The sequence below is a fragment of the Nomascus leucogenys genome, chromosome 3, assembly GCF_006542625.1.
Source record: "Nomascus leucogenys isolate Asia chromosome 3, Asia_NLE_v1, whole genome shotgun sequence".
NCBI classification, from domain to species: domain Eukaryota; kingdom Metazoa; phylum Chordata; class Mammalia; order Primates; family Hylobatidae; genus Nomascus; species Nomascus leucogenys.
The window spans coordinates 28,701,087-28,721,533 of NC_044383.1; the positions used below are offsets into that span (position 1 = coordinate 28,701,087).

Genomic DNA, 20,447 nt, shown 5'->3' on the forward strand with positions numbered 1-20,447 from the left:
CCTATGCTTCCATTTCAGGCAGAGTTTTCTGTCTCTTGTAGAGCCAAAGCATCACTGCTGATCTAGGGAAGTATTATGATTCTTATTTTATGGAAAGTAGCCTGAGGTATGGTGCAATTAAAATTTGTCCAAGGGGGCCAGCACAGTGGCCCATGTCTGTAATCCTATCACTTTGTGAGGCCAACACAGGAGGATTACTTGAAGCCAGGAGTTCAAGACCAGCCTGGGGAACAAAGCAAGATCCTGTCTCTATTTAAAAAAGAAAGAAAGAAAGAAAAGAACAAAAGAAAAAGAAAATTAAAAAGAATAGCTGGGAGCGGTGGTCCACCTATAGTCCTAGCTACTCTCGACTCTGAGGTAGGGGGATTGCTTGAACCCAGGAGTTCAAGGCTGCAGTGAGCTATGATTGCTCTACTGCACTCTAGGCTTGACAACAAAGACAGACCTCATTTCTAAAAAATAAAAATTAAAAATTAAAATGAAACTTGTTCAAAGCATAGAACTAACACTATAGATCAGGACAAAGAAAAGGCTGAACACATAAGCTGAGAACCACACGATATAGACAGAACCACATTAACACCAGACTAATGATGTAGATGTTCTCCTGTGAACACCTGGAAGCTGCTGAAAGTTTCTGAGTAAGGATTGGCAAGATCAAAGTGGTGATTCCTGAAGATATATAGAAGTGTCACTTTTTGAGGGGATAACTGGGGTACAGCCTGCTTCCTCACCACTTCTTTCTCCCTCATTTCCAGGGGTTGATAGTGCAGGCCCATGTGCCAGCCCTGACTTCAGGGTACACTCAGCATGCATACATTCACATGCAAGCAGCTGTGAGACTAAAGAGAAACAATTTTATAGCTACTTCAGAGAAGAGAGTGGTAGGGAATGCTCCAAATCATTTACAATTTGCTTAGGGTCCAGCTGAGGCAAGGCAGGTTCTCTAGAAGCTATTAATGCAGTCTTCCAAGAAATATAACTTTTTACAACCTTGGGTCTGCAAGGGTGATCTCCTTTGAGCTACAGAATGCTGATGTTCTGTGATTTGGGATCAAGGCAGGGCAGCTGAGACCAGGAAGCCAGCAGTTCATTATTTCAAGCTGAGTTTCCAGAGCTAACCTGCACCCAAGTTTCTGCTCTGACATCAGCTCACTCCTCTCCAAAGGTCCAGAGTGGAGTCAGGAAATCTTTCATGCATATCTATGCTGCCACTGCCTCCCCGGCAGTGATTTAAGACTTGAGGTTCAGGCCAAAGACCACTTTGGATAATTGCATCCTATCTTTGTGCTACTCTTCTTTTGTGACTGTCCTTCTTGTCCGGCCTGGCCTGACTGCTTTAATCAGTCAAGTGCCTCTCCTGCTATTGTCCCTGCATAAGCAAAAGTTGCCCTATAAAAACAGGCTGTCAATAGCCTCCTAGTCTCAGTCCTGAACACTATTCTCAGGCCTGTCTTACAGTCTATCACCTAAGTTGGTTCCAGTGTTTCTGGAGCCTTTCTAGAAGTTGAGATTTCTGTTTGGAGTCTTTTCTCAGCCTTTGCGTGTCAACAGACATTCTCCAATTTGGATTTGTTCTCTTTTTATTCAACCCTGACTCAGACTCTCCTTTGATGTTGCTGCCTTTGGTTGCTCTGTGTACAACTTAGCCTTAAAGGTCTTATTTAAGACCTTATTTATGCCTTTGGGCAGTTTCCCCACCAGAGTCACATGATTTGAAAGCTTGGCCTGGCTGCTTCTGCTGCCAGTGCCCTGGAAACCCTAGGTTTACTGAACAAAGATAAGAGCACCTCAAAGCGCCCTAATGCCAGGGTCTTCTGTAGCTACCTAGCTGCCCAGCTCTGCCTGTACTGTGCAGTGTCTTTCTGTGTAATCTAATAGGAAGATACTGGGCTTGAAGCCAGAAACCTGATCTCCAAAACCATAGTTCTGCCATCAAGTGGCTGTGTAACCTTGAATAAGGGACTCCCCCAACTGAGACTCAGTTTCTTCATCGATTTAATGAAAAGCTTAAACCAGACAAACTTTCAGTCACTTGCCAGCTCCACACTTCTCCAAAGGCTCACCAGATGCCTGAATAAAGGCAATAATTGCCCAGGCTGAGTGTCCATCATAAATGGGTAGATCAAACATGGAATTATCCCCTGTTTTCAAGGGCCCATTGTCCTGAGATTACAATGACGACAAGAGTAATAATAAATAGTATTTATTTACAGGGTACCATGGGTCGGTCACTCACTAAGTATTTGCAAAGATTTCTCATTTAATCCTTCTATCAGCTAAGGAGATGGGTACTAGTATCATCCCGATTACATAGACGAGGAAAGAGAAGCTTATAAGTATTTAATGATGTGCCTAAGCCCCCAGCTAAGAGGTAGAGTGAGGATATCAACAAAGTAGCTTCTTGGCCAAGTGAAAAGAGGCCCTCAGCAACCCAGCCAGCCCATGCCCTATGGGGGCTTCCAAGTGGGAATGCCAGTGCTTGGCACTGATGCTTACTCTTATAAATTATTGAACACTAAAGCATTTTCCAAAGGCTATTTACTGCCCCCATCAACCCCAGTGTATTGTTTGTCCTATGTTTCAGAAAACTCAGCAACTCCCATGACTTCTTCTCTCAGCAGGGAATATTTTTCAGAACTTCTCAGCATGGAGCCATGGCTTTGCTGGACTAGAAGGAAACACATCCCTTTCCACATCTATATTCCTTTTCATGGATTTATAAAGAGATGTTCTAGAGGGTCATGGTACCCATCTAAGCCAGGAGAGACCAATAACACATAGTATTAATTTTTCTTTTATTTTTATTATTACTATGAAGCATATGTTTAAAAGTTGACAATCTGGTTTCAAAACCTGACTTGGCCACTGCCCAACTGGAAAGCTTTCGTCTTTTTGCCTCAGTGTGTCCTCTCTCAAATTAAGAATAACAGTATTTACCTTATACCTTTTTTTTATTAGAACAATGCACAATGTTAGCAATTACTATTTTTTCTGGTTGATTTTTTTTATTATTTCAATCTCTCTGTTAAATTTCCCATTCTGATCGTTTATAGTTTTCTTCATTTCATTAAATTATTTCTCTGCCATTTTCTGGACATTCATGGAACTTCCTTAAAGCAGCTATTTTTAATTCCTTGTCAGGCAATTCATACATGTCCATTTCTTTAGGATCACTCACTGTCCTTTATTTTGTCCCTTTAATGAGGTGATTTCATGTTTCCCTGTTTGTTCTTGATCCTTGTGGCTATGTTTTGGTGTCTGTGTAACTGAAAAAAATAGGTACTTATTCCAGTTTTCACACGCTGGCTTTGTCTGGGAAATTCCCTTAGTAGTCATGCCATCCAGAGATTCTGGGCAGACTGGTTAGCATGGTCCATGGGTGGGCTTGCTATTGGAGTCCTTAGGCTGGCAGGCCTGCAGCCTGGATCCACATGGATGGGCCTGTTGATTGAGTCTGCTGGGATAGGCTTAAAGCCTGTGTCCCCAGGGGCCAGCTTGAAGCCCAGAGACAATGGGGCTGGCCTGTTGCTGAGGGCTTCCTAGGGCTTGAAACCTTTGGGACTAACTCAGTGCTGGGATGCGCCTAAAGCCCAGGGCCACTGGGCTCTGCCTGCTACAGAGCACACAGGCAGATGGGTAAATAAAGGAAGAAACAGGAGGGATGCAGGAAAGGGTTGTTATTGTTTTCATTTTGGAAGTTGAAAGAATTTTGTCTATATATTTGCTGATATAAAGAAGTATAGATTCCTTCTCCCAGAATAGAAAGGCCAGCTACATCAATATGGAGTGCCTGGGAACTGGGAGGTGTCACTGAGCAGGGGTAAAAGCCGAAGGGGGGCTCATTTAACTGGGGAAAAGAAAGTCATACCTACTCTCTGCCAGGTACTCTATATACATTATGCTATTTAATTATTAAAGCTGTTTTGTTTCATAAAATACTATTGTGAGCCCCATTTACAGATTAAACAACTGAGGCTTAGAGAAGTTAAATAATACATTCAAGGCCACACAGCAACTCAAGCATGAGCTGCACGCTCTTTCCTGCACATCATACTACCTCGTTGGGCCCTAGGGGGAAACCAGGAATAATTAAGGAGCTCTAAAGTGACCACCACTTTTCCTACCTCTGGCTGCCCTGCCAAGGAGATAATCACATGCATTTCTCACACTTCTGTCCTCTCTGGTTCATTTCTTTCCTCTGTTTGGTCATCATAAGATGGCCCAAGCCATTTCTCAGAGTTAGATTCATGCTGTGGGATGACAGGGCTGACTGTCTGCATCTGCTCTCAGGAGGCCCTCGACATAGGGCTGCAGCACTGACCAAGGCCTTCATTTGTCACTGAGGCCAATGTCTCAGACTTCCCTGCCAGCTCAGACCCCAACATGTGGGGACAGAGACTTGCTGGCTTCAAACCCACCCCTGAGCCATCTGGCAGACCCAGGACACTTGCCCCTCATTGCCCAGACACGCTCACCAGCAGAGTGTGTACCAAGTGCTGTGGTCTGTCATTCTGACATTGGGCTGGTAATGGGGGCATGAACTGGGGGCGAGGAGCCATGTGTGCCAGTAGCAATCTCTCTGCTTGGTTGAAGAAAAAAAATTGAGTCATTTCTTTCACCAGTGGTGGTGATTGTATTTGTTACAGATATCTCTACCTCAGGGGCAGTGAGATCCATTTGCTATATGGCTGTGCATTGGAACATTAGGAAGAACACATCACCCTGCCTTCCCAAGCACTTTATTAAAATTGCTCTTGCTTGTGATGTTCAGAAAACACACGCAGAAGGTCTAGTGAGGGCAGTGCATGAGAGAAGAGAGGACAGAGTGGGATGCTTACCACAGGCATCTCATCAGTCGGAGAGGCTGGTCGCCAGCCTTCCTGAGACACAGGTCTCATGCTTTCAAGCCCCCGCTCAGAAGCCTGCTATGGCTCCCCAGGTCCTTCTGCCCTGAGTCCTAACTCCATCCCTGGGCTTTTGGGAGTCTATAATATCTAGTCGTACCCTATTCTCTCTCCCAACTTGAAACTGCTAAAACCCACATGCTTAAAACCTCTATACCGTCATTACCTTATCAGACTGCCCTTTCCTTTCCCTCCTTTTCCAAATCCCAAAACTTCTTCCAAATTCTGCCTGATTTTTGCCTCTACCTTTTACCAGCTTTGATTATGCCACAGCATGACATCTTTCTTCAAGCTTGGTGCTTCGTTCACTCTTCTAGACTTGGATACACACTGTCTTCTTTTTTTATTTATTTTTTTTTCAGACAGAGTCTTGCTCTGTTGCCCAGGCTGGAGTGCAATGGTATGATCTCGGCTCACGACAACCTCCACCTCCCGGGTTCAAGCGATTCTCCTGCCTCAGCCTCCCGAGTAGCTAGGATTACAGACACCCGCCACCACGCCTGGCTAATTTTTGTACTTTTAGTAGAGACTTGGTTTCACCATGTTGGCCAGGCTAGTCTTGAACTCCTGACCTCAGGTGATCCACCTGCCTCGGCCTCCCAAAGTGCTGGGATTACAGGTGTGAGCCACCGTACCCAGCTCGCTGTCTTCTTTTTAAAGGCTTTCAAAGTGTAAAACTCCCACGATCTCCACTGGTCCTTCAGGACTGGCTTAGAAGCCCCCATCAATGTTCACTGTGTTCTTATTTTCTCTTATCCAGCCTGACTCTCTCAAGATGCAGATCAATGACCTCTCCTTTGGTTTGCACCCTTGATTTTCCTGCTCCTATCACTGGCTCTGCGTAAACAATTACTGTGTGTCCTCGGCTGCCATTTAACCTCGAATGGAATCCCTTCTCAGAGGCTTTATTGAGCAACTGTGATGGTTAAATGAGCCAGGCAGTGAAATGGAACCAGTATTGTATGTGGCCATCCAGGAATACAAGCTTCCTTAAATCCTTGGTTCAACCCAAATCAGAGTTCACACGGAAGAGGAACAGACATTTTTTCATATTTCTTAACTCTCAAGTTTTCATAATGCTTTGTGAAAAAATGTTTTATACACACCTAGATGCACATATACACACATACAGACACATAAAAACTTCAACAATAGAAATAAAAATGTAAAAAGATATTGAGCAAACATAAGCATCTAAAAAGTACAGTAAGTGACTAATTTTTATTATTCCTCTAAAATGTCTGGATAATCTTACTGCAAATCATTATTATCTTTATTTTTTTAAAAAATTATGATATACTCAATGCAAACCCTAAAGGGCACTTTGGAGAAGAGCCAGGCTATAGGTTTATATTCTTCCCATTTTCAAATAAAATGTAAAAGAAAAAACTAGTAATCATTTTAATGAGCCTTTAAATAAATTCTTGGCCAGAGCACACTGCAGTAATTTATACAAAGAACCATATACATATATTTGCTGAGAAACGGACTTTGTGACTTAAGACTGAATTTCCAAGAACTACTCTAGATTCTTTTTCCTTTAAGTCATGAGTTTGAATGGAAGCACATTCACAGCCATTCCATTGCTGGGTCACACTTGCGAAGGCAGATGGAAACTCCTAGACCAGTGTCTGTCCCCTCATTGATTCTCCTTTCTGCTTTCTTAGCCCTAATGGGGTCTGATACTTTCCCTTTTGGGGTACAAGGGGTCTTTTCTGGTTCTTTTTCTGGATACACCAAGAAGAAACACATTTGGACGTGGAATCAGTAAATGAGGGAGGTTTGGTTCATGTTTTGTTCTTTTCCTTTTTTTTTACTTCTTCCTTTCATACATTTTCCCCTAAACCCATCTCCAAAACACTGCTCTAGCTGCTTGGTAACTATGTTAATTTATGAAGCAGGAAAAAATGAGATGGCTGTGAATTAACAAAAGTGAGACCATTTCTCTCCATCAGCAGAACAATCAGTCTTTCTCAGGCAGTCAGCAAGTCTGGTTTTAAGAGACAAGGAAGAAGATGGGGAAAGAGAAAGTGGCAGCATGCCTCCTGGATAAGGCAGGACATGAGGCTCTTTAAAAATCCAAGCCTCTGGGAGCTGCATCCTCTTCAAGGAAGCCTGAAAGCAGGCAGCTCACAGCTCAGGAGGGGACGCCCAGCAGCCACTGCGGTCAGCACTAGAGGCACAGCCAGGCAGCCAGACCCTGGATTCCAGTCTGCAATCTTGATGCCAGCTCCATCCCAGTAGTAACAATTTTTCCGTTTCTGTAGCTTATTTCTTTCAAACAAAATTACAACTCTCATTTTTTCCTAGATATGTTCTTTATTTTTTGCCATGGAAAAGCTCTCTTATTTGATTAAACAAAAATAAAATAAGCTGCATAGGAGCAATTTGAAAGTCCAAAGAGACACCAACTTTGTTTTAAGGCTATAGTAACTGATACAGCATCTCCTTGCTACCTTCTCCAGCCTTCTCTGTGGACCACAGCAATTCATTCAGAAGCCTATTAGCTAATATGTCAGTTCTGGGACACTTTTCCATTGGTTCTTCACTTGCTCATTGCCTGCCATACCTGCAGCCTTCAATAATAACATTCAAGATTTAAAAGTGAAAAACAAAAGAGGAAAAGGAAACCCAAAAGCCCCAAACAAACAAAAACCTACTTTTCCCTAAAGGTTTGGGGGAAAATATTGATTTCCCCACTTATCTGCTGAATTGATGGGATTCACACTACCAGGGCAATGCCCATTGAAAAGCGGCAAAAAGCAGTCAGCACCTCAGATGGGCTTGGAGCATGGTTTCTGCCACCAGGGGGAGTTATTCTGCTAGTGCATATTCCTTACATCATGTTTGCCTTGGACAAATAAAAATCAAGTGGTTTAACCTGGTCATTCTAACATAAGGCAACATGCCTATGTTAATTCCCCTAATTCGGCATTTACTTTTCTTAAAAAAGAAAAAAAGACTCAACTGAGTCATGTGTTCTACAGTTAAAAATTAAAGCATTTTGAGTTCATGTTCTTTGCAAGGACATGGATGAAGCTGGAAACCATCATTCTCAGCAAACTAACACAGGAACAGAAAATCAAACATCGCATGTTCTCACTCATAGTGGGAGTTAAACAATGAGAACACATGGACACAGGGAGGGGAACATCACACACCGGGGCCTGTCAGGGGAAAGGGGAGGGAGAGCATTAGGACAAATATCTAATGCATCCAGGGCTTAAAACCTATATGATGGGTTGATAGGTACAGCAAATCACCATGGCACATGTATACCTATGTAACAAACCTGCACGTTCTGCACATGTACCCCAGAACTTAAAGTAAATTCTTTTTAAAAAAAATTAAAGCATTTTGCTGGCCAGGCATGGGAGCTAGTGGACAGTATTAAGAATAATTCATAAAAAAATGCTAACAACCCTCCCACCCAAATATATCTAACATGCTAGTTATGCTTCTAAAAGGAGGGGACAGGTAAGTGATCTTTTATCCCCATTTTACAAATTGAGAAGGTGAGGATCAGAGAATTTAAATGACTTCCCAGTGCCATACAGCTAGTTAACAGAAAGGCTTAAAACAGAAATCCTGATTCTTTTCCCAGAAAGCTCATCTCCCAGGGACCCAGCCTCTTGTTTCTTTATCAAGCCATTTGGCCTTTATCATGCTGCTCAACCATTCTGGGCAGTTTTGAATGCAAGTCCTTGGTTTCCCACCCAGGTTCATTTGAAATGAGATTCCAGCTGCAATACCCTTTGGGCTTTGAGAGTGGAGTACTGAGAGGCTGTGGATATCTCTGTAAGCCGTAGAGACACCACTGACATTCAGCAGGACCGATGTGGAATGCTATTTTCCTACCACTTCATATTTGTGCTCACCTTATTCTCAGTCAAGGTTCTCTATCAAATCAGAATTCTCCAGCTGTCACCAGCCTTATGGGCTTGGCAGAGAATACTAGACTAGGAGTCAGTAAACTGCTCCAGCCCCAGCTCTGAGGCAAGTGACTCTATGACCTCAGACAAGTCCCTGAGTGTCCTCTTCTGTTCAATGAGGGTCTGCACAGTCTCTGAGAGCCCTTTAAACTCCAATATGCAGTGAGTCTAAGAATTAAATATGAATGGAAACGAGTTAAATGAGCATATTAGACCAAGGCACATGACCATCAGCAACAAATCTGAGCAAACTGCTAACATCTCAGTGCCAAATATCCATCATCTGTAAATTGCATGATGATCGTGCCAACATCATAGAGTTTCTGTTGAAGTATTAAATGAGTTAATTCATTTGAAGCATTTAGGATATTTTTCAGTACATAGAAAACTCTCAAAAAACTCTAGCTCCTTCTTGTATTATTATTTTTACTGTCATTGTCATTATTATCATAGACACGTGTTGCCTTTATGAATAGAAAAGAGACTTCTATTTCAAAGAACAGAGACTTCTTTGCTCCTTAACAGACGGGTTATTATGCACATGTTATGAAGAGAAAAAGAAAGGCTCACAGAGGAGAGATGTCTGGTTGATGTGTCATTAAGTCAGTGGCCATGAAGGAGGCAGTGTGGTACAGCAGAGCTAAGCTCCCACTCCCTATTGCAACACTTGGTGTCCTCTATTCTGGGTTACCAGAACAGGCAGCGTCTCTAACTCCCTTGCCTGCAGGAGGAGGGCTAAGCATCCCTGGGTAATGATTGTGATGCTCCCATGAAGTTGCATTGGCTCATGCTGATAGAACCCCTCAATTGTGCCAGCAAGTAGTGCTGCTGCTCTGACTTCTACCAGCAGAGCCAGTGTGTTTCAGGGACCCACCTTTTGACCAAGGAATTGTAACTTCAGAAAAGACAGCCTAGGTAACAGGGCTTGGCCAGCCAGCATGTAGTCATATAACTAAGAGCTATGAGGATTACACTTCCTAAGGACTTCCCAACAGGCTACCCAATGAGCCACAGAAATTAAATGTGGATCATCACATGGTACCGCAAAGCTCTCTGAAAAACACTGTCTAAATGGTGGCCATCCAGACAACCTGAGCTGGAAGGGGCTTCAAAAAGCATAGAACATAAACTTGCCATTATACAAATAGAGAAATGAAAGCCCTGGGAGGGAAGTGGCCTATATAAAGACACTGAGTTACTCAAGGGCAAAACCAGAATCAGAGAGCAGACATCTGCCTCCTACCCCTACTCTAGTGGTCTTACCCTACAATGACACAAAAAGTCCCTTTGCCCTGAAGGATCAACCATGTGCTTCCTCTGAGTCAAAGGGAAATCTTTGTAAGCCACACTTGACTTAGTTTATCTCTCACACAAATAGGGGTATCAGTGCAGGTCCCCAGCAAGAGAGTCTACAAAGTGTTCTCCTGTGACTCTAAAGATCACTTTGCAAATACTAACTTTTCACCTGTAGACTTAGTTACCACTCTGAATATGCCACATGCTGCCAATTGGAAACAGGGCTAACAGTAGATTGAGTCCAGCCTGTTAGCCCCCAAACCCTGAACTCCACCTCCTAAATATTTCAAAACATGATGTTTCATATTAAAATCTATATAGAAAAATCTCTTTAAAACTCAGAACATAATAGCAAGGATGTTAACAATAACTGGCTATGCTGGGCCCTCATTTTCACATGACAACAGTCATTTGGAGCCTAATGGCAAAAGGTCCTTTACAGAGGGGCTTCCAAGTCTCTACCTGGCCCACATCTTCCTTGCCATTATCTTCTGGCCCCTGCATGCATCAGAATTTGAGACCTAGGTCTATGTAGGCAGTCATTTTCTTCGGTGCATCTTGTCTGCCCAGGTAAATTGCACATTTCTGAAAGCAGGAAACTCCCTCCCTCACAACATACTTTGCTCAGAGGTAGACATTTTTAAAAGATTGTTCAACAGCCTAAAATTACCTTTCCACCTTTTTGGCCTTACTTTAGTGTAAGAGACTTTAATATTTGTGGACTGAAAATGTGTTGCCCTGCCACTTACTTTCCCTGACCCTCCAACTATCTTGGAAGTCTGGTATTTTAAAATTCTGTGCTATGTTTTGGTTAAAGGTTTTCCAGCATTTTAAAGATAGTTTAGGGTTATGTGTTGTATCCCGAGAGCGACATTGGCATAACCAGCCTCCGACCACACACGCGGTGCCTCTTGAACAGCTTGACAAAAGCAGCTTGCTCACTGTAAGAATCTCACTGGTGATTCCCACTATATTTCTGCAGGGTAGCCTGGAAGTAATTATCCTTCTCACTGGTAAATCAATTAGGAATGCAGGATGTAATACTCCCCTCCTCCTCCAAGAAACTGCTAATCCTCTAACACTAATGAACAGAAAACCCCAGGCAACAGGGTTACCACTAATAGAGTGATGACTACAACTCACCTGGTCTTTACACCTGTGGTAGTGGCACCAACCCTGTGGGAAGATAGAGGTGAACAGGAATCCCGGACCCCCTCTTATTAGCTATTTTCCAGAATTAAGTGTCTATCTGCTTGAGCCTCAGTTTCTTCGTCTGTCAAATGGGGACAAAACTACCAAGCTCAGGAGATTAATAGTAAAACTTAGAATAAAGTGCAGTAAGGAACTTAGCCCAGTGCCTAGAACTTATTAGAAGCTCAATAGACGGAACTCATTAGCCTATACTGATGTCAGACCTTATAGTTTTCATCACACATAATCACACACACACCACACACACACACACACACACACACACAGAGAGAGAGAGAGAGAGAGAGAGATGTACCTCTAACTACAGTAATTTGGTCACATTCTCTGACTGTTAGACCAGTGTGTGCTCTCTGCCATTTCCAATACACTGTCTCCAAAGTTGCAGGTGGCAGTCACTTTGGAGCCAGAGTAATTAGACAACAACATGCCTGCATTTCTCTGTCCACTCAAAGATTCATTCTCAAATAAGCTCGCCCATGGGAGTCAGGCTCCTCTCTAGTTAAGGCACAAAGCCTTCAGCCTATTTTTACAAAGCACAGCAGACTTGACCTTGGCACTTGCCATTCTGCATGGGCCTGAGGACAAGAATCAACTGACCGTAATGAGTTCTGGGAACCCAGGGATGTTTATCTCATGCAAGAGGAAACAGAAGCCGTGAGCTAGAGCTCACTAGCCCCACCATAATGGAGCCACTCCTCTGGGAGGCAAACCATACACTCTCCTGCTTCCAGAGCTAATACACTATTCCTCATCTTCAAGTACCAGATACATTCAGCAATTCTGGGCTCCCATAAGGAAGTTGGGCTCAAACCCAGGCAATGAGTTAACTGGCCAATGGCTGGAGAAAGGCAAACAACCGGGTATACAAAATTCACATCAAATAGTCACAGTGGGTCAAGGTCATTAAAATAATGCTGATGCCACCATGCCACAGAACAGCAGTCTAGGACAACTTCGACTGAAGCAGCTTCATGCATTTCATATCAATACTCTCATTTAGACAGGGAATTATAAAAACCGCTAGATGAAATGATTATACCCTGCTCACAGCCTATGAGAAAGACAGTACTCCCAGTCTAAATCTCAGCTACCTCCAGGAAGCCCAGAATTGCTGAATGACTAATTTGTCCTCAAAATAAACCCATTGGGAAAGCTGCTGTAGATCTACAATTTATAGCAATATAGTCTTGGGGCAATTTATCAAAGTCTATTTTCTTACCCTGCCTACTTTCAAAGTGGCTGGGAGGATTAGAGATCATGTGGATAAAACTCTTAAAAGGGAGTTTAGGATAGTAGCTGCTCAGTTAATGCTACCTGGGATGATTACTGGTAGAAGGAAACTATACACAGGTTAATACCTCTGCTTCCTTCCAACTTAATGGTTTATTAACTATCTGTATTTGGATAATTTTATGTTGTTCAAAAATGTTTAAAACATCAACAATTAGCTTTGGGAGCAACTATATAAATACAAGCTCAATTTACTGTTTTGCCAGGGGCAACAGATCTCATTTGATGTATTCATAGCCTCCAAGGAAAGCAGCAGCCATCTGTTAAATAAATAACTCATTAGGTGAAAAGCAAGTGCTTCTACAAGATGAACTCAAAAATCCGCCAGAGACTACTGCCATTGGCTGACTGATGAAATGGGTTGCTACAGATAATTTAGTTACTAACCAAATCCAAACCATCTTGCCTAACACAAGGTGAGATGAGTATCCATATGACCATAAGTTTAAACTTGAAGACATAAAGAAGGAAACTTAAAAACGAAGCTGCATTACAAGGTTCCAGAGCTCTAGACTAATAAAGAAACAAATAAGAGTATTTTTATTTATATCAAATTTTCATTTTGCCTAAGTGGCTGGAGAAGGGGGATTTCTACTAAGCTGAATATACTGGTTATGAGAAAGTTAGAATGTAGACTATGTGTGCACTGTCAACATCAAGAGGCTCAGATTACAATACATACCACTTAGTAAAATGAAAATGAATCCAATTTCATTTTTCTTGGATGATGAGGAAAGCACTTCAGATCATGTAGGACCCTTATGAACATTAATTTCTTTTTTTTTTTTTTTTCTTGAGACAGAGTTTCACTCTTGTTGCCCAGGCTGGAGTGCAATGGCGTGACCTCTGCTCACTGCAACCTCCGCCTCCTGGGTTCAAGTGATTCTCCTGCCTCAGCCTCCTGAGTAGCTGGGATTACGGCATGTACCACCATGCCTGGCTAATTTTGTATTTTTAGTAGAGACGGGGTTTCTCCATGTTGGTCAGGCTGGTCTCGAACTCCCGACCTCAGGTGATCCGCCCACCTCAGTCTCCCAAAGTGCTGGCATGAGCCACTGTGCCTGGCTATGAACGTTAATTTCTATTGCTATTTTCTAAAAAAATAAATCCATGCCATTGGCCTGCTGCTTATTTTTCCCCAATCTGAGTGAAGAAAATGTCTGTGTGTTTAACTTTCTGGGTGGCAGTGCCTCCTAGATGGGAGTTAACTACACTTTGGTGATGTTTCTCAGACCAGACAACAAAATAGGCCTAACTTCTATTTATTGAGCAATAGTTTCTGTGAGAAATGGCTCCTGAGAGCCCAATGCCTGAACATCACCATGAGGAAGGATAAATGGAGGTGGTATCCCCGTGCCAGTGGTAGCCAAATCCCAACTCTACATTTCTTCCAACCCACAGAATCTGCCTTAATCCATCCCTTGTCTCTATCACTTCTAAGAACTTCTTAGTTGCACTAAGGAGAGTTCAGACTGTCAGGAGTAGAAAAAAACAGCAAAAGACAAAAAGAAACATCATTATGATATTTTCTAAGAGGAAACATACATGACAGATGAATTCCAAAACAGATACAAACAGGTACAAACCTTCGCGAGCCACTTAGGAAAATCCTCACAAAAATGGCCTATCTATCATCTACCTGAAAATACGATTAATTCTGTTGTGGCCCAGATACAAGACAGAGATCAGTGCTGTAGGGCACTTTTCATGTGCCAAATATCCAGTTCTTGCTTCACCCAAAGTGCATATGCCCACTGAGATCCAATATGCTCAAGGCACTTGTGTGGGATGGGAGGAGCACTAAACTAGGAGTCATCAGACCAACTGACAATGCTGCCCCTAACCTGCTGAGTTGGCTGGGTGGGGCAGTTGTCCTCTGTGGGCCTCTGTTTCCTTCTCAAGAAGGGAGAAGGGCAGGAGAAGAACTGAAAACCATCACTGCTGGCTTGATTCAGTCAACTTTCATCACGTGCCCATCAAGGACACAGCACCAAGCTTTAATTCAAGATCATAAAGCAATTTTGAACCCCTACGCTATCACTGTATAAGAAGAAAAGGTGCAAATGATGAGCTGATGCAAATACATCTGACCTGACAATCAAGAGTCCTGGGTTCTAATCCTGGCTCCTTTTTCTATCTGGCTATGTGAGCTTTTTTGGCTTCAATTTTCTCATCTGTAAAATGAGCTTGTTGGCATGGATAAATGATTTCTAACCAAGACTCCATGGACATCTTGAGTTCATGAGCGGGATCTGAGGTGTCCACAAAGCCCTCAAAATGTATGAAAATTTTTGTGGCATGGGCATATTTCTAGAGAGGCCGCCTAGAACTTTAATCACATGTGTAAAAGACTTGCAGTTCAAAAACTGTTAGGCACACTGTTGGTGGGAATGTAAATTAGTACGGCTATTATAGAAAACAGTATGGAGTTCCTCAAAAATTAAAAATAGAGCTACCATATGAACAAGCAATTTGACTACTGGGTATATATCCAAAGAAAATGAAACCAGTATGTCCAAGAGATTTCTGCACTCTCATGTTTATTGCAGCACTACTCACAACAGCCATGATATAAGATCAACCTAAGTGTCTATCAATGGATGAATGAAGAAAATGTGGTACATAGACACAATAAAATACTATTCAGCCATAAAAAAGGAAATCTTTTCTTTTGTGACAACATGGATGAACCTGAAGACATTATGCTAAGTTACATAATCCAGACACAGACAGACAAATACCATTTGATCTCACGCATATGTGGAATCTAAAAGAGTTAGTCTCAGAATAAGATAATAGAATGGTGGTTAACAGGAGTCGAATGGTTAAACGGGAGGCATGTTTGGGAGACATTGGTCAAAAAATACATAATTACAGTTATATAGGAGGAATAAGTTCAAGATATCTATTGTAGAGCATGATGACTATAGTTAATGGCAGCATATTGTTTTCTTAAAAAATGATGAGTAGATATTAAGTATTATCACCACAAAGTAACTGTGAGTTACTGCATTTGTTAATTAGCTAGATTTAACCATTCCACAATGCATATGTACTTCAAAACAGTATGTTGTACAAGTACATACAATGTTATATGTTAATTTAAAAATAGACAAATTAAAAGAAACTATTAATAACCACTCATCTAGGTGAAATCTGTGCTTTCTTCTAGCTCTAAAATCCAATAATTTAAATAATGATACTGAAAGATGTGAAAATGGCAATGCTTTGGGACAGAGAAAAAAGAAACTACTCAAATAAAATCAGTAACAGGTGCCTAAACAGCCAGCCTGATGATCAAAGCTTTGGCACTTGGCTACTGGGCACAGTCTAGGGTCTGAGAGCCCCTAGAGCTAACTGGATCCTTTGGCTATCTATCACCAATGCTGAATCAGAAGTCAACAATTCTGCTCCCTCCCTTTGCTGGGTGTACTTAGGGGCACTGGAGGTGGAGGTGAGGAGAAAGTCTATGGATGCACATTATTCTGCTAGTGGCTCGGGTAAAAGCTGCTCTGCTCTGAGCAGCATAAACAGTCATAATTCTCAGCCACAGTTTGGACTCTATCATGTTAGAAATCAGAGACATCCGCACAATGGTTTGAAGCTCGCTCCTGAGCTTACCTTGAGGAAGAAAGCACTGGCAAAACCACGGGGGAATGCAAATCAGATTGCAACAGGAGAGCTTGGTGGTGCCATTTTTTTTTAGCCTTTTAGAAATATTAAAATGACCTTTAATGTGGTCATTTTGGTGCATGTATTTGAATCATGTCTGCCTAAGTTTCTAAACAGCCGTGCTTTCTTAGCTGGAGAAAGAGCACGTCTCCCCAAAGACAATACACGGTGCAGTATTTGTTTTCTAAAACTGCCCATTGTTCCATAGAATCCAGTCCTCCTCCTCTCAGTAGATTTCCATGGCCAAGGTCTGACCTTATATGATTTCATCCTGGCTGATAAATCAAGAGGAAAGCAGAGAAGCAGAGGTGCCAGAGGAGCCTGGTCTGCCCTCTGCCTCAGAAGCAGCTCAGGATCAAGTTGAAGAAGCCAGGAGCTGCCTTTCTTTCCTTCACGTGGGAGAAACAATCTCCCTGGGAGTAAGGGGTTCTCAAAAAATGTACCAGCAAGAGGAAGCTGTGGAAAGACTCAACTCTGAAGTTGAGCAAACCCATGCTTACATTCTAGATCTGTTACTTACCACCATCTGATTCAGGGTAGAAAGTTACTTCATCTCTCTGAGCTTCTCTTGCAAAATGGGGACCACAATAGTTTCTATCCCATAGATTCATTGTGAGGATAACTGAGATAAGACATAGGTACATAGTTTTACTGGTGGCATTACTATCACTGCTGCTGTCACTATTATTATTATTACTATCAAGCCTGTTGTTAGAATTACAAACAGCATTTATGAAGTTCCCAGCATATAAACCAGGCCTCTGTAAATGGTTTCATGACAACGGAGTTTTTTCCTTAACCTCTAGCCCTAATCAGCACAGCTACCCAGCAGGAGTGCTCAAGACCTACTGACCCAGCCTCTCACCTTCCTTTTGTTGGTTGGATTGACATAGAGGTAACTGAGGACAGTCTTCAAACCCACTTTGTCATTCAGCTTTTCATAGGTGGTGCCATAATCTGTCGACCTGCAGGGAAAAGAGAAAACAGAAAGGGAGCGATCATTTTACCAATGGGCAGCTATGTCTAAAGGGAAGCCAGGCTCTCCCTCGACCAACCAGCACCTTTCTTCCCAAATCATATGAGTGCTTAAAATTGTTCTTCAGAGATAAAAAGCCCCATTAATTTTAGAAGAGCAATTAGACTAATGCATCTGCTTACTACCTAAGCGTGCTCCCCTTTGCTCCCAGCCTTTCTCAGGACCTACTTTTTTGCCCTTTGTGAAGTTGTTTGGTGAAAGGAGCTGCTGGAGACTGCCTGACTCCCATGCTGCTCAGCCCCACGCCCCCCACCCACCCGAGCTCTGTGTGGAGCTGTGGAAGCACACAAGTTCCCGCCAGCAGACCCTCTATATGGGAGTTGTGTGTGGAGGCCATGGGAGCATGGCCAGCTGTCTCCTGAGGTTGTCACCAGGATACAACCAACTTCAACCCACTCCATTGAGCCTGAGGCAAGGGACCCTTGGAGGGGTAGGAAGTGCCCAGAAAACTTATGGGGTCCAATGGCTAAATGAGACCACACCAGGCAGAGGGTTGGATGCTTTACACAGGGACAAAGATGTGGGTGTGTCCAGGGTGAAAAGTCTATGGCACTGGGCTGCTTACAGGGGAGGGGTTCATCATTCCAATGATCCTGCTGGCTACCTGCTCCTCTTTTCCAGCACACTGACCTATGCCAAAACCAGAAGTAGAGGCTCCTTTCTTTCCATCCTGCCTTCCATGGTGGAGGAGGGAGAGAGGGTGCCAAACAGTGGGATTCAAGTAGTTGACCTCCCTGCCATACTGTTCACCAGTCCCCAAACACTGGCCCACAGAGACCTCCCTCCCTTTTTCCACCACCTGTATCATCAGTTCTCACCTCCTCTTCCCGTCATCACTATCCTTGGCTAGACTTACAAAACTTCTCCAACTCAAGCTTTAGAAGGGCACAGAGGTCAATGCATTTTCTCTGTAGTCAACTGATCTTATAGGGGCCTGAAATCCACCACAATCTCAGTTCCCAACTCTGGCTCTGAGCCTTGCTTTGAACTGGCATTTGATGCCCTAGTAACCACCACCCCCAGCCTTTGCTTTGAGCCTTTATCCACCTTCTAATGCTAATCAGTGCTTCCCTGGCCAACAGCTTAGCTTCAGAAGCTTAGTACTTAAAACTATATAAACTTTGTCTTTTTTTTAAGAGACAGGTTCTCACTCTGTTGCCTAGCCTAGATGGAGTGTAGTGGCACAATCATAGCATCACATCAGCCCAATGGCTTGTGCCTCAAATTCCTGGGCTTAAGCCATCCTCCCACCTCAGCCTCCTTCTCAATGTGACGACCCTTAACAGTCACCCCCACCCTCATCCAAGCTGGCAGATTCCTGGTCCCTGGGCCCAGTGTAAACACCCACCTGCACCTCCTCTGTAAAAGCTTCTCTAGCCCTCCTCCCAATCACCGCTCATCTCTTTTCTGCACCAGAACAGTTTTCCCCATCCTTAGGCACCCAAGGCACACTGTACATGCCTCTTCTCTAACTCTTCAATAGTGTCACGATTGATTTCTTTATGCTCTGTTTCCCCAACCACAATGTAAGCTCCTCAAAGAATTAAAGAACATCACAAAACTCCCTTCATAAGAGGAAAGAACATGAATTTTGGGTGTAGCAAAATCTCTGTTTCATCCCTACATCCATAGCTCTCTGGTTGCATGACCATGTGCAAGTTATTTGCACCACTGGAGCCTCAGGTTCCTTATCTGAGGAATGAAGATTCCGGGTGTGGTGACTCATGCCTGTAATCCGAGCACTTTGGGAGGCTGAGGTGGGTGGATCACCTGAGGTCAGGAGTTTGAGACCAGCCTGGCCAAGATTGTGAAACCCCATCTCTACTAAAAATATAAAAATTAGTTGGGCGTGGTGGCACACACCTGTAGTCCCAGCTCAGGGAGGCTAAGGCAGAAGAATTGCTTGAACCCAGGAGGCGGAGGTTGCAGTGAGCCGAGATCACGCCACTGCACTCCAGCCTGAGTGACAGAGTGAGACTCTGTCTCAAAAAAAAAAAAAAAAAAAAAAAAGAATGGGGATAATTTAGTCTCACGAGGCATTTGTGAGGTTACAAAAATATAAGACATGGGAAACCTCCTAACAGAAGGCAGGTATACTAAAATGTTAAAAAATAAACAAAAGTGAAGAGGCATTCATTCATTTCTCCTTTCTCCAAAATGTACAGGACAAAGTTTTACACATTACGCACACTCAGCACGTTTACTGAATAAACAAATATCAATATTTCAAACCCTTCCCTAGGCTACTGGCTCCACATGGTCATCAGTTATGCTAGCTTTAATCATCAGTCCCCCAAAAGCTGACTTATTCTCTGACTCTTGTCTACTGAAGGCACCGAAGCTCTGGGAATCACTCCCAATCTTTCTCCTTGCTTTTCTCTCTACAATGCAGATCACTCTTCAAGTCTTAATGATGCTATTTCCTAAAAAACTTAGACTCCTGGCATCCTTTCCATCATCACACCAATGCTGTGGCTCATACATCATCATGTTTGCAATGATCCCCCAATTTGATGCTCTTCTTCCAGTCTTCTCCCTCCCCCACTCAACCTCCATGCTGTTACCAGGCTATTTTTCTACCCCAGATCTGTCCACCTCACTCCTTGTTAGTAATTGCCCACTGCACACAGTCAAGCTGAATCTTCCAAGCTTAACTCTTGTAAAATCTGGCTTCAACGTCCCTTTCTGGACCCATTCCCAGCCACTTGCTCCTCTGGCCCTTTCTTTCCAGCCTCGCTAAACTTTCCTGAGCATGTCCTACATTCTCACTGCCCTCCGCTGCTTTACACATCATCTCCTTGTCCGAACTATCCATCCCTGTTTCCTCCACTTGGCAAATTTTCCTCCAACCCTCAACATATAACTCCAACATCACCCTCTTCCAGCTTTCCCAGGGGGGAATTAATCACAATCTCCTTTGTGGTCCCGTACTATCTTGTACGCATTTCTGTTTAAGCATTTATCCTATTGGTTTGGCTACACTGTCCTTATTCTGGGATCTCTTCCTTGGCTGTAACTCCTTGAGGACAAGAACCATTTTTTATAACAGCTCCAGTGTCTTGCACCATGCCTGGTACAAAGCAAGTGCTGAAAGTCATAGTT

General features: G+C 43.1%; 1 protein-coding gene across 1 annotated transcript in view; it reads right to left on the reverse strand.

Annotated features, from left to right (window-relative positions):
* The window catches only part of SORCS3 (sortilin related VPS10 domain containing receptor 3), a 620,618-nt gene that overhangs the window by 329,847 nt on the left and 270,324 nt on the right, over positions 1–20,447 (reverse strand). Inside the window, exon 3 of the mRNA XM_003255445.3 lies at positions 17,175–17,274. Within this exon, the coding sequence (XP_003255493.1) occupies positions 17,175–17,274 (100 nt within the window). The remainder of the gene's footprint in view (positions 1–17,174; positions 17,275–20,447) is intronic.